This window comes from Camelus ferus, chromosome 12, assembly GCF_009834535.1.
Source record: "Camelus ferus isolate YT-003-E chromosome 12, BCGSAC_Cfer_1.0, whole genome shotgun sequence".
Classification (NCBI taxonomy): domain Eukaryota; kingdom Metazoa; phylum Chordata; class Mammalia; order Artiodactyla; family Camelidae; genus Camelus; species Camelus ferus.
In genome coordinates, this window is record NC_045707.1 from 27029858 (window position 1) to 27042380 (window position 12523).

The 12523-nt window shown below is 36.0% G+C and overlaps 1 protein-coding gene across 3 annotated transcripts in view; it reads left to right on the forward strand.

Annotated features, from left to right (window-relative positions):
* Positions 1-5109, forward strand: part of NELL2 (neural EGFL like 2) — a 287493-nt gene extending 282384 nt beyond the window's left edge. For all 3 annotated transcript variants that reach the window (XM_032493267.1, XM_014564018.2, XM_032493268.1), the window contains one exon: positions 4903-5109. In XM_032493267.1, the coding sequence (XP_032349158.1) occupies positions 4903-4953 (51 nt within the window). In that variant the 3' untranslated portion in view covers positions 4954-5109. The remainder of the gene's footprint in view (positions 1-4902) is intronic.
* The last annotated feature ends 7414 nt before the right edge of the window (positions 5110-12523 follow it).

Sequence of the window (12523 nt, forward strand, 5' to 3'; positions counted from 1 at the left end):
ATGAAGATAATTTATAGCCATGTATTATGTATACATATATAACTACATGTATTATATATACATGTATTATATCTATAATACATATAATTTTAAAACAATTGATATATTAATAATATATAATATAGTGAGTGATTGATAAATAATAAATATATTAAATCTAAAAATAGTAAAATATTTTATACATCATATATATTATACAGAAACATTTTACTGAAAACCAAAAGTCAACTTTCTTCTATCTTGATTTTTAAAGTTTAGTTTGTAAAGAGTGATGATGACTTCTTTACCAATAAATAGAAACAGAAATAACAGGATGTTAAGGAAACTTACTGTGTTATATGTAAAAATAATTAGATTTTATAATTAGTTATGACAGTAGTAGGCAGTTACTATTCCTAGCAATCTGACTAAGTTTCAGTGGTACACCTTTTATTCTAATTTTGATCAAGGTAATGTTTATTAAGGTGAAATGCATAGTTATTATGTGTATAATTTAATGAGTTTGATGAATCAAAATATTGAATATTCCAACACTCTAGCAAGTAATTTTTTGTCCTCTTCCAGGCAATACTTCCCATAGGACACCTCAATTTTATTTCCTTGTAATAAATATATTTTGCCTATTTTAAATTTCATATAAATGGAATCACACAGTGTGTACTCTTTTATGTTTAATGGTGAAGTTACCATTTTATCATTATGTAATGTCCCCCCTTATCTCTAGCAAGGCTTCTAGACTTGAAGTCACTTTTGCCTGGTATTCATGTGGCCACACAGTATATTGTTTTGATCCTTCCACTTTCAACCTATCTGTGGTTTTATATTTAAAGTACATTTGTTATAGTTAATGTATAAAACTCCTTACTTTTTTTATCCACTGTGACACTGTCTTGTAATTGAAGTGTTTAATCTATTTACATTTAATGTAGTTTTTGACATTAGGGCCACCATTTTGGCATTTGTTTGTTACTTATTCCATCCATTTTTTTATATTCCTAGTTACTCATTCCTTCCTTCTTTATGTTTAGTAACATTTTTTTACATTATTCAATTTTAATTGTTCTTTTAGATTCTTTATAACTCTTTATATTATTATTTTAGTTGCTGGTATAGGGATTATAATATATTATTAATTTTATTACAGTATAATAGATTTAATATTATACCACTTTGTATAAAATGTTAGAATTTTGGAATAATATGATCTCATTCCCTTAGCCTTTGGCCTACAATAATCATATATTTATAACTATGTATACTATAAACCCTAAAAGTCCGTATCATTATTTTTGCTTTAATCAGTCAGATATCTTTTAAAGAAATTAATGGAAGAAAAAATGCTGTATTTTTAATTTTACGTTTGTATTTACCCACATATTTATCATTTGTGGTTTTCTTCATTTCTTCTCACACATTTGAATCTCCATCTGTTGTCATTTATCTTTAGCTTCAATGACTTCCTTCAGCATTTTCCATATTGCAGATATACTGGCAATAAATTCTCTCAACTTACAATTATCTGAAAATGTCTTTATTTTTGAAGGATATCTTTACTAAATAAAGAATTCAGGATGGACGGATTTGTCCCAGCACTTTAAAGGCGATGCTCCATTGTTTTCCGTTTTCTCTTGTTTCAGATAAGGATTCAGCTCTCATTTGTGCTTTTGTTCCCTCATGTACAGTGTGTCTTTTTTCCTGCTCTGTCTCCTTTCATGATTCTTTCTTTATATCTGGTTTTTAGAATTTTGACCATGATACACTTAAGTATTGCGTGTGTGTGTCTTTGTTCTCTTTGGCTTTTGCTAGGCTTTTTGAATATCTAAGTTGAAATTTTTTTCACCAAATTTGAGGAAAATTTGGCCATCATTTTCTTTAGATATTTTGTCTGCCACAGTTTCTTCCTCTTATTCTTCTGGGAGTCCAACTGCATATGTGTTATATGGTCTAATACGATCTTGAAGATCACTGAGGCTCCATTTTTATTTCAGTCTTTTTCTCTTTGTTATAAAGATTAGATAATTTCTATTGTTTTTTCTTCAAATTTACTATTTCTTCTGCCATCTCTAATTGCTGTTAAACCCATCCAATGATTTTTCATTTCAAGTATTGCACTTCTCAGATTCGGAATTTTTATTTAATTCTATTTCTAGTTTTATTTCTCTGCTGAAATGTACCATCTTTTTTCATTCATTATGCCCATTTCCTTTTTATTTTTCATCTTTGTATGTATTTGTAATAGATACTTTCCAGTCTGCTAATTATACTGTTTGGATAGGAATTGAGTCATTCCTATCCACTGCTTTTTTTCCTGATGAAGAGTCACTTTTTCCTGTTTTTCTTCACATGTCTAATGATTGTTATGGTTTCCTGGATGTCAGGGATAACAGGGTACGGACACTACATCCTATTTGTTTTCTCTGAAGACTATTTATTTTCGTTCGAGCAGATTGCAGATTACTGGCTGATCACCTTGCACTTGAGAGGCTTGGCTCTACATTGGGTAGGTGGGTCCATCCTAGATGCGGCCTTAGTTCTACGGTGAACCTCTTAATCTTGAGACATTGTTTTACTCCTAGTTTTTGCCCTTTGGGGCTTTCAGTGGAAAGCCTGAATTTTTTATCACTTCTTTCTAACTTGGCGAGACACAGATTTCAAACACTGCTGCCCACAGTGAGCAGCATCTGAAATCTCCGCTCAGATCTTTCAGACTTCAAGCTGGGACTCTCTGATTGTCTCTTTAGAGTCTCTTCTGCAGTTGGAAGATCAGCCAAGGATTTGAGGGGAGTTTATACGCTGATTCGCTCCCTTTTTCTCAATATTTTCTCCTGAACTTCCAGCCACTCTGGCAGCCCTCAGGGTTGTCCTCTGACATCTGGAGCCTATCAGATGGTGGCTTTCTGCTTGAGTTATAGTTATCCTAAGACTAGGGACTGCCCTAAAGGAAAATGCCAAGTAAAAATGAGTCTCCCACAGTACCTTTTCCTTCTTTCAAAGATTGAAACCCCCTCCGTGTCTGCCTACTTCTGGTTACTGTGTTGCTTTAAATAGTTTTTATATTTTGTCCAAATTTTATAGTTATCTGTCAGAGGGTTAGTCTTATATAAGTAACTATGTCATTACTGAAACTGGAACCCCAATGGAATATTTTACTAACCTTTCTTGTATGAACTGTGTTTCCCTGATTGAGGAGCTTCCAATGACATAGTCTGTAGAGCATCCATGTTGCTATAGCAGAACGTATTGACATGGAATAAGAAAAACACTACTGGAAGATTTTGGAAAGTACGCAGTCCCTTCCTAAAACATAGTCTTGGCCACCATACTAATGATTTTCCCCCCATAGGGTTCTAATGCTAGTTTCACATACTTAACGACAGAAGGCTCCAGAAATTCTCTCTGCTCAAAAGCCGTACAATTTGAGGCGCTGATATTCTCAGGAACTGGTACACCCCTCACTTCATTGGGTCAATGGATTGGGAAACACCATGTAACCAGGTTATGGTCAGAAAACCTCTGGTTCTGAACATAAAGAAAGAGCTTTAAAATATGGCTAGAGATCCAGAAGATGGTTGTCACACTCTTTTGCCCTCAGACTAAGAACTCTGCTTAATAACAGTTAAGAAAGGGGATTAGGTTTAATTGATCATGTTCTTCATGGATATCGACTGGCTTGTCCCTCATTTCATCAGCGTCAACAAAGGCTAAAATATCCAAGTCCTTTCTTAAGTTTTATCTTAGACAGACAGACACTTTGGGTTTTACCACATTAAAGTATAAATACATTTTCAACCATCTAAAGTCAATTATCTGAGAGAATATATCAAACAGGAGATGGGTTTTAGAATCAGGCTAGCCTGAATTTTAATCCTAGCTGCACCATTTTACTAGCTGTGTGATTTTGGAACATGATATTGAAGCTTTCTGATCTTCAGTTTCTGAACCTAAAAAGTGTGACTGTTAATAGTGATCCCATTGAGAATGCTGTGAGGTTGAAATCAGATAATGTATTTAAAGTGCCTGGCAAAGTGTCTGACACAGAGTACGCACTCCAAAAGTAGAAGGGTATTATCATCTTACGGTTGTGGTAACAATATTAGCATGATCATTATTGTTAGCTAGCTGGTGGGAGAAGGTAAGAGGGCAAGGAATTAGAAGAGTAAGACACAAATCTCTTTCTTTTCCATAACAGACTACACTATTTGGGTATTTTGTTATAAAAACTAATTATGCATATCTGGCCCTTCCCTGACTATTTTTCTTGCCTCACCTCTGCACAGTTTTCTTCACCAAGTTAAAATTCTCACCCAGACTGGACCTTTTTTTGGTTTCTTTTCACTATAAAGCCTTCACTCTTTCTGTTCCCTGTGCTCTTGGCCTTCCTTTTCACAGAACTGTCTTGAGTTCTTGGTTTAAATATCACTTCTACAGAGAAGTCTACACTGGCCGCCCAATCTAAGTAGCCAGTCTCGTATTAATCTCCTGACACCACCTAGTTTGTTTCTTTTCTAGAACTTTTCACATTTTTTGATTGTATGTTTGCTTGTCAGTCTTCTCCTCCCAAAAACTATTAGCCCTGTCCTGTGAGAGTAGTGACCATGTCTGCTTTATTCATCAGTCTAGCTAGGGCTGGATTTACTCAATGCTTGTTTTGTCAATGAATAAATGAAAGAACAAACGTCATCTGAGGGAGGCCCACCCAGTAAATACAGGTGGCCTATCGTTTGCCACAGGTAACTGGCCATAGTTGGAAAGACATGAAAAGTGATTGGGCCTTTGAACTTTCAGGGGCACATATGTAACAAACAAACCATTCAGTTGTGATGGGTACCAGTCAATAGGTGTGAGTATTTACCAATAGCTTAAAAATTCATACCATGCTTTTCCCCCTCTTTTTTCCTCTAGAATGGCCACATCTGTTGCTCAGTGGATCCACAGTGCCTTCAGGAACTGTGAAGTTAACTGTCTCACTGGAAATTTCTGTTTGAATGTTCTTTCATTAAAAAGACCGAAAAAAAAAAAGTTACAACTTAAAGTGGATGATTTGTGGGCAGCTAAGTGCAGCATTGTTAATAGCTGAGTGAACTTTCAATTATGAAATTTGTGGAGCTTGAGAAAATCATAACAGGAAAATTCCTGGGGCAAAACCTAGACCAGAATCCCGCCTCCTCGGCGTCTGACATCAGCATGTAGAGAATGGGTGTGGAATACACACCGTGACATCAGGACCGCTGGATGCAAAGCCCGAGCTTCTGGGAGATTTGAAAGCCTCTCGCCTCACTGGTGCAGCGAATTTTCCCTTGATCAGAATCTTCACGAATCAGTTCAGTTCTTCACTGCAAAAAATAAAATGCAAGGCAGTGAATGAATTCTATTTTCAGAAGCAAAGCGAAGGAGCTATAACATGTTATCTGTACAGTATACACTCTGAAAAGAAATCTGAAACAAGTTATTGTAATGATAAAAAAAATAATGCACAGGCATGGTTACTTAATATTTTCTAACAAGAAAAGTCATCCCTTTTTCCTCGTTTTACTGCACTTACTATTATTTGGTTGAATTTGTTCAGTATAAGCTCGTTCTTGTGTAAAATTAAATAAATATTTCTCTTACCTTATCACGTGTCCGAGTGTCTTGCTCAATGTGTTCCTTTTTTCCCACACATGCTTCAGCCTATAAATTGCTTTCTAGTTCTGCTGATGAAAACTCCTACCACTGCCAAGCTGAAAGGTGATTGTCACTAAATTATATGCCTAACCAGGCCGTGCGATGGATGCCTTTGTTCAGCCTCTGTGGATTCTCTCAGTCACCTCTCACCCTGCCTTGTATCCTGGGGGCTGACCTCCATACATCGTATTAATAGATTCTCTTGTCCTCTGGATTCTGATTCGGTTTGACCAGTGAGGACAACTGGTAGGATATCAGAAAGAGGAAGCTTGGATATTTTTTCTGCTGGCTCTTTTCCTCCAGGTCACTGCCCTGATTAGCTGTGTCACTTCCTGAAGGCCACATCTCCTGACACGTGGCCCTCTCTGTTCAGCTACCCTCTCCAGGTTCTGATAACTGCTATTTGCTTCTCCTGGCTTAAGGGCAATAACTCTGGCTGTTTTGTCCTTGCCGGTACCTGCTCCATTTCTTGTTGTTCCCTGTTTCCTATCGCATCTTTATAAATGGTCCCTTTGTTAAACTCTCTTTAATTAGCCAGCTTGAGTACACCATCTGTTTCCTGCCAGGACTCTGGCTGATACACATAAGGAGGGGCGTAGGGGAGGGTTGGGAGTATCTTCAAGAATTGGTACTTCACATTTTGATATAAAAACGTAAAGAATTCCAGCGTTAGGAGGGATTATGATATTTCATGTTAAATGTTTCTGATGCACTAGAATCTCAGCAGGAAAAAGGAAACTGGTACCCAGCTGAGGAAGGTAAATTCAATATTGCCCTATTCATATGTTTTGCATTAGAGTGAAAAGCAAATACAAATATCATTAAATTAAATTTTAGTTGCAAAAAGACTTTTTTAGAGAAAAAAAAAAAGTGAACAGGATATGACTCCCACAAGCTACACAGAAATGATAAAGTGGTGTTTAACTACCCCTTCCTCATTGCCATGGAAACAACCTAACACAAGCTGAACTGAAAGGATAATTTATAAATATCTTTATACTTTGGCATGTGTACCATTTATTGAATGTGTGAATTCAAGTATCTCTTAATATTCCCTGGATTTATCATAATAATTTTTTCTGCAGTCTTTAATATTTGATTTAAAATTTCAGCAGAGCCTGAAGTTTATTTTTATCAGGTATTATTTACTATGGTAACTTGCCATTTTTTTTCCAAAAGGATATTAATTTGAAGTTTTTTCCATCTATGTTTTTCCTTACATAGATTTGAGATTTCATATTAAATCTTCCTAAAATATGTTTATCTGCTTTTATGAGGAAAGTAAAACATAACGTGTGCATGTGTGTGTGTGTACATACACAGACTCACAATCTACGTCCGTATACTTGTGTGTATTCATCACGTAGATATTTTACGCCTTCTAGAAGAAGCAAGGCTGGAACTGCATGCTGTCCATCCATTATAAGCCTTTATAGGACTCTGAGCATATTGGTAATTGCAGACCCTGGCTTCTATAGACTTGTGAAAGAAAGCAAAGTCATAACATTGAGAAGAAAAGAAGGAAAAAATAAGATTATGTTCTTCTAAGGATCATTAAAGCAATGAATGTGTTCAGACTGAATTTTTTTTTCCTTCAAGGTTTATCCTGTAAATAATAGATCCCCAGGAGAATTACTGTTTACCCCGGCAAACAATAATCAATTGCTTCTTAAGAACTTTGTTCCTTGAAAAAGAGGTAGTTAAGGCCCTATTTCTTACTCTGGAGATAATTGGAAAAATGCCATGCTTGAATTATGCCAATGTTGTGGGAAAGTGAGAACTAAGAAGCATGAATTTAATTTGGGGGTACTTGGCACTTTTAAGAGCAGCCTTTGATGGAAACATTGGTACATTTCCTTTATTTTCCCTTTTCTGAAAGAAAAAGGGCAAGAATATTTGAATATGATTCTTCGGTAATTCATGAATGGTAATCCATATCCTTTACCTTCCTTTCAAAAGACCACCATGTTGCTTTTTCCCTTTGCCTTACATGGTGGTAAAGAGAATCATGTGTAATTGTTCAGTTATACTCCGATACCATGGAACTCCTTTCATCCTCCCAACAACTTTATCTAAAGACAAAGTTGAGACACCTTATAAACTGAATGGTATATCCAAGTTCTGAAACAGCAATCAATACTCTGCAAATTGGAGTAGCTGAAGTTACTCAGTTGAACAAAGCTGAGGTCACATGTACTGAATAAAAAATAAGCTTCAATTCACTAACCATTATCCCATCTATGAGAGCTTCATGTTGCCGACTAGCTACGAGGTCCTCTGAAGGTAAGCAGGTTCCACGGACACCTGCACCCGTCCCACTCCTGTTGACCTAGCACTAAGCATTGATGAGACCAACTGTTTGTTTTTTTTTAATATAAGTATAGTCAGTTACAATGTGTCAGTCTCTGGTGTACAGCACAACGTCCCAGTCATGCATGTACATACATATATTCATTTTCATATTCTTTTTCATTAAAGGTTATTACAAGATATTGAATATAGTTTCCTGTGCTATACAGAAGAAATCTGTGTTTGTTTAAACTAGTTTTATGTGTAGATGAGATCAACTTTTCGTAGAGCAAGGCTTATTTTTGTTTTTTTATGTTTTCAAACGTGGAGTGCTAGTGGTGCGATGGGAAGCTGATCTCAGAGGGATTCATGCCGAAGGGACCCCTGAAAGCAGTGAGTGGCTGCTCCGCCCCGTGTACGCTTTATTCACTGGACGCTCCCCTTCGGCAGTCACTCCGTTGTCATGAAGTTGGCGCCTTGTGTTCTTACTGACCTTTCATTATTGATGTACTGTTTTCCACCTTGGAATTCAACATCTTCTATAAAGGAATTGTCACTTCTTTGCAGAATAATTGTCCTTTCTTAATAGACCTGCAAGTAGAAAGGCAGGAGTGCCTTGAGCTGTAGTGGCTTTGGATAGTGAAGAAATAAATTGATAAAGGATAGAACCATTGGAGGGTCTGGAAAAATGATAATCTGAATTGCAGTTTCCTGTAAACCTTGTATTTGCCAGGAGGCTGGGACAACTCCAAACTTTTTATCTTCATACTGCATTTAAATCATTGTTCGCAGAGACTATTTGCATGGCAGGTTCTGAAGTTTTTTATTTTGAATGACAAATGGCACAACATATTACTGCCAACACCAAAATATTGCATTTAAAGCATCTTCTCCATTTATCTCCAGTGTTAGGTGCTTTAGTAAAACACTGTGGAATAAGAGTGTGACTAGATGTAGAAGTAGAAATGATACCAAGTTTATTTTTGAGTAATTTTCTTTCTCTTTCACAAAAACACAGATATAAATAGGGGAAAAGGAGAAATGGGAAATATACCTTTCTAAATAATATGTAAGAAGTCCAGGAATAAGTTTATCAAAAGAGATTCATGGCCTTATGGAGAAACATAAAACCACATTGAACAAATTCTATTCTTGAAGACTTACTATATATCTGGCACTGTGCTAGGCACTGTGTGAAGACTTTACACAGTGAGCCAATTTCACTGCAATAGTCCAGATACCACAGTGGAAACAGTGTGTACAGAGCAGAAGCATCCACATATTGTGTCCTCATTGGAGTTCATGTCCTAAATGGGAGGGGGGAACAAAATGAACAGATAAATAGATGCTATGTCAGGTGAGGACAGGTGCTATGAAGAAAAATTAAGCTGGTTCGGGGTCGTGATATGGACAAGGGTGTTAGTTGAGATAGCGTCAGCCTCTCTAATACAAAGTGACGTTGGAGCAAATACTTAAATGGCATGAGGGAGTGAGCCGTCTGTGGGGGGAGAATGACAAGCAGCAGGAACAGCGTATGAACAGTCTGAGATGGGAGCATCCTTACAAGTGGCGTGAGCGGACTGGGCAAGCTGAGATGGCAGAGGATGGGGTCACAAGAGCGGCTGGTGACCAATAGCATAGGTCTTCCTAGGTCATCATTAAAGATTCGCGTTTTTATCCTTGGTAAGATGGAAGTTGTTAGAGCGTTTTGAGCATAGTGGTGACATAGTCTGATTGACAGATCACTCTAGGCCCCATGTGGAGAGTAGACAGGGGAGGGAGGCGAGGTGGGGGGAATAAACATGGGCTCAGGAGGTACATTTATACTGCAGAATTTCCAACAAGATAATGATTTGGACTAGGACGGCAACTGAGAGTGAGAAGTGAGAACTAAAGGGATTTAACATTAAAGAAGATCCAAATAAGAGAAAAAATGTGTAGAAGAGTAAACACCATAAAAATATTAATTCTCCCCAGCAGTTCTAATAAGACAGAAAAGTGATCCTAAACTACTATAGGAAAGCAAATGGCCAAGAATATTTTGAAGAGTTTTACCCAGAGGGCAGGGGAGACTTGTGATACGAGAGGGTATAAAGCCATAGGAATCGAGTCATTGTCAGAAGAATAAATAAGATGAGTGACAGACCAATATATAATGGCATCAAGACCTCAGAAAGCATCCCACGCACAAACAGACACGTGAGATGTGACAGAGGTTAAACTGAAGAAGTGGGCATGTGGAAGCTGGTTATGGAAAAGCAAAAACATAAAATCACATCCTTATTTTATACAAATTAATTCTACATAGATTAAAGACCAAAATATAAAAAGCAAAATAAATTTATAAAGACATTTGAGGAGAATATTTTTTGACCTTGGAATATTTTTAAATGGACTCAAAAGTCATATATCATAAAACCATAATTAAACCTTACTACATGAAAGAGAGGAAAAGAAAGGCCACGAACTGGAAAAGATATTGGCATTATATACGATCACAAAGGATTGGTAATCAGAATATATGTATTTTAAAACTCCTGAAAAAATAAAAGTACAAAGTATCCAATAGAAAAGTGGACAGAAGACAGGCTAGGTGTTTCAAAAGAATGGAGACCCTAAAATGGCTAATAAACATATGAATATTTGTTTGGGCTCCCTAGTCATCAGGTAAGTTTATATTAAAGGCAGAATGACCAAAGTTTTTTAAAAAATTGACAAAATTAAAAAGCAGGATAACACCAATTGTTTGTGAGGACGTGAAACAACAGGAAGTCTTGTACACCAGTAGTGGGAGTGTGCATCGCACATCCCTCCACACCACTCTGGAGGGAAGTTTTGTAATATCCAAAGCAGAAGATGTGCACACCCCATGATCCAGCACGTACTCCTAAATGACATAGAGCTGACTGTCCAATACAATAGCCACTAGTCATTTGTGGTTCTTGACATTTAATTTAGTTACATTAAAATTCAGTGCCTCAGTTGCATGAGCACATTTCAAGGGCTCAGCATTCACTCTGTGACTAGTGGCTAGCGGCTACTCTAATGGCCAGCACAATGATGTTTCCATTGTTGTAGGAAGCTCTCATGGACAGCATTGATCTATAGAGATTCTTATAAATGTGTTTAAGAAGACATGCAAAAAAGATATTCATAATAACATTATTTATAATAACTGAATTCTAGAAACCACTCCAATGTCAATCAGTGGGATCACTGATAAACAAAATGTGGTATATTTATATTTTGGAATACTCGAGAGCATGAGAATGGGTAAGCATTACATGTAGTAACATAGATGAATCTCTGAAACACGTTCAGAAAAAAATCAAGATGCAACAAAAGGAATAACATAGTATTTATATGAAATGTTTAAATATGTGAAACTTTGTGTGGTATTTATGCAAGTATACATATCCTAAAATGCATGGGAATGATAAACATCAAACTAGGATAGCAGTTGTCTCTGAGAGGTGGAAGAGGGGTGCGGCAGACAGCGTGCATAACTGTGTTGATAATATCTGTTTATCATTTTATTCTGTATATTTCAGATATTTCAAGATAATGCCATCTATTGCCAGCACTCAGGTAAATGAATTTACAAATTGATTAAATACGTTCTTATTTATATTTCTATACCCAAAACTAAGCCCGTTCGTTTTTCACATGCATGTGTGGAAGTCACAAGATTTGTGGAAGCCAGGCTTTAAACAAATGTACACGGTAATGCCTACAAGTTTTCCAGTCCTAATTATGCATTTAAGTAAATATAATACTACTACTTTAAAGACAAATAATAAAAGAAGAAAATCACATAATCTTACCACCTTTGATACTTTTTATTCTTCTTAGTTCTTTGTCAAATGCTAACATATTTTACTTTGCTGCAGTCAGCATCATTTTTACTTGTTAGAAATACAGTTTATTTCCTTTAACTTTTTCACTATTATAGATGCTGCTACAATTCATACGTTTTAAGTTATTTCTTTAGACCACATTATCAAGAGTAGATTTAATGAAGCAGGTTACGAACAGTTCTAATGACGTAGTTCAGCTTTTTTTTTATTGCGGTGTAGTTGATGTACAATGCTTGAGAAGTTTCAGATGTACAACATAGTGATTCACAATTTTTAAAGATTATATTCCATTTATAATTATAAAATAGTGGCTATATCCCCCATGTTGTACAATATATCCTTGTAGCTTATTTCTTCTATACATACTAGTTTGCAGCTCTTAATCCCCTACCCCTATCTTGGTTTAGCTTTTTTATTGCTTATCCAAAGGATGTACCAATGAATATTGCCACTGACAATGTATGCAATTATTTTTAAACTTTGCCACCATTGAATATTATCAATTTAATTTTAGTCCTCTATTGTGTATCTTTTATAGGTGTAACATGGTACATCACTGTTTTAATTTTAATTTCTCTAATAACTGTGAGATTAAACTTATGCAGGCATTACCATTTTCTACTAATGACCTTTGTTTATATACCTCTTGTGTTTTGATCAATTACACATGAGATACTCATGTGTAACTGCTAGAAATCCTTTGACATTTTTTT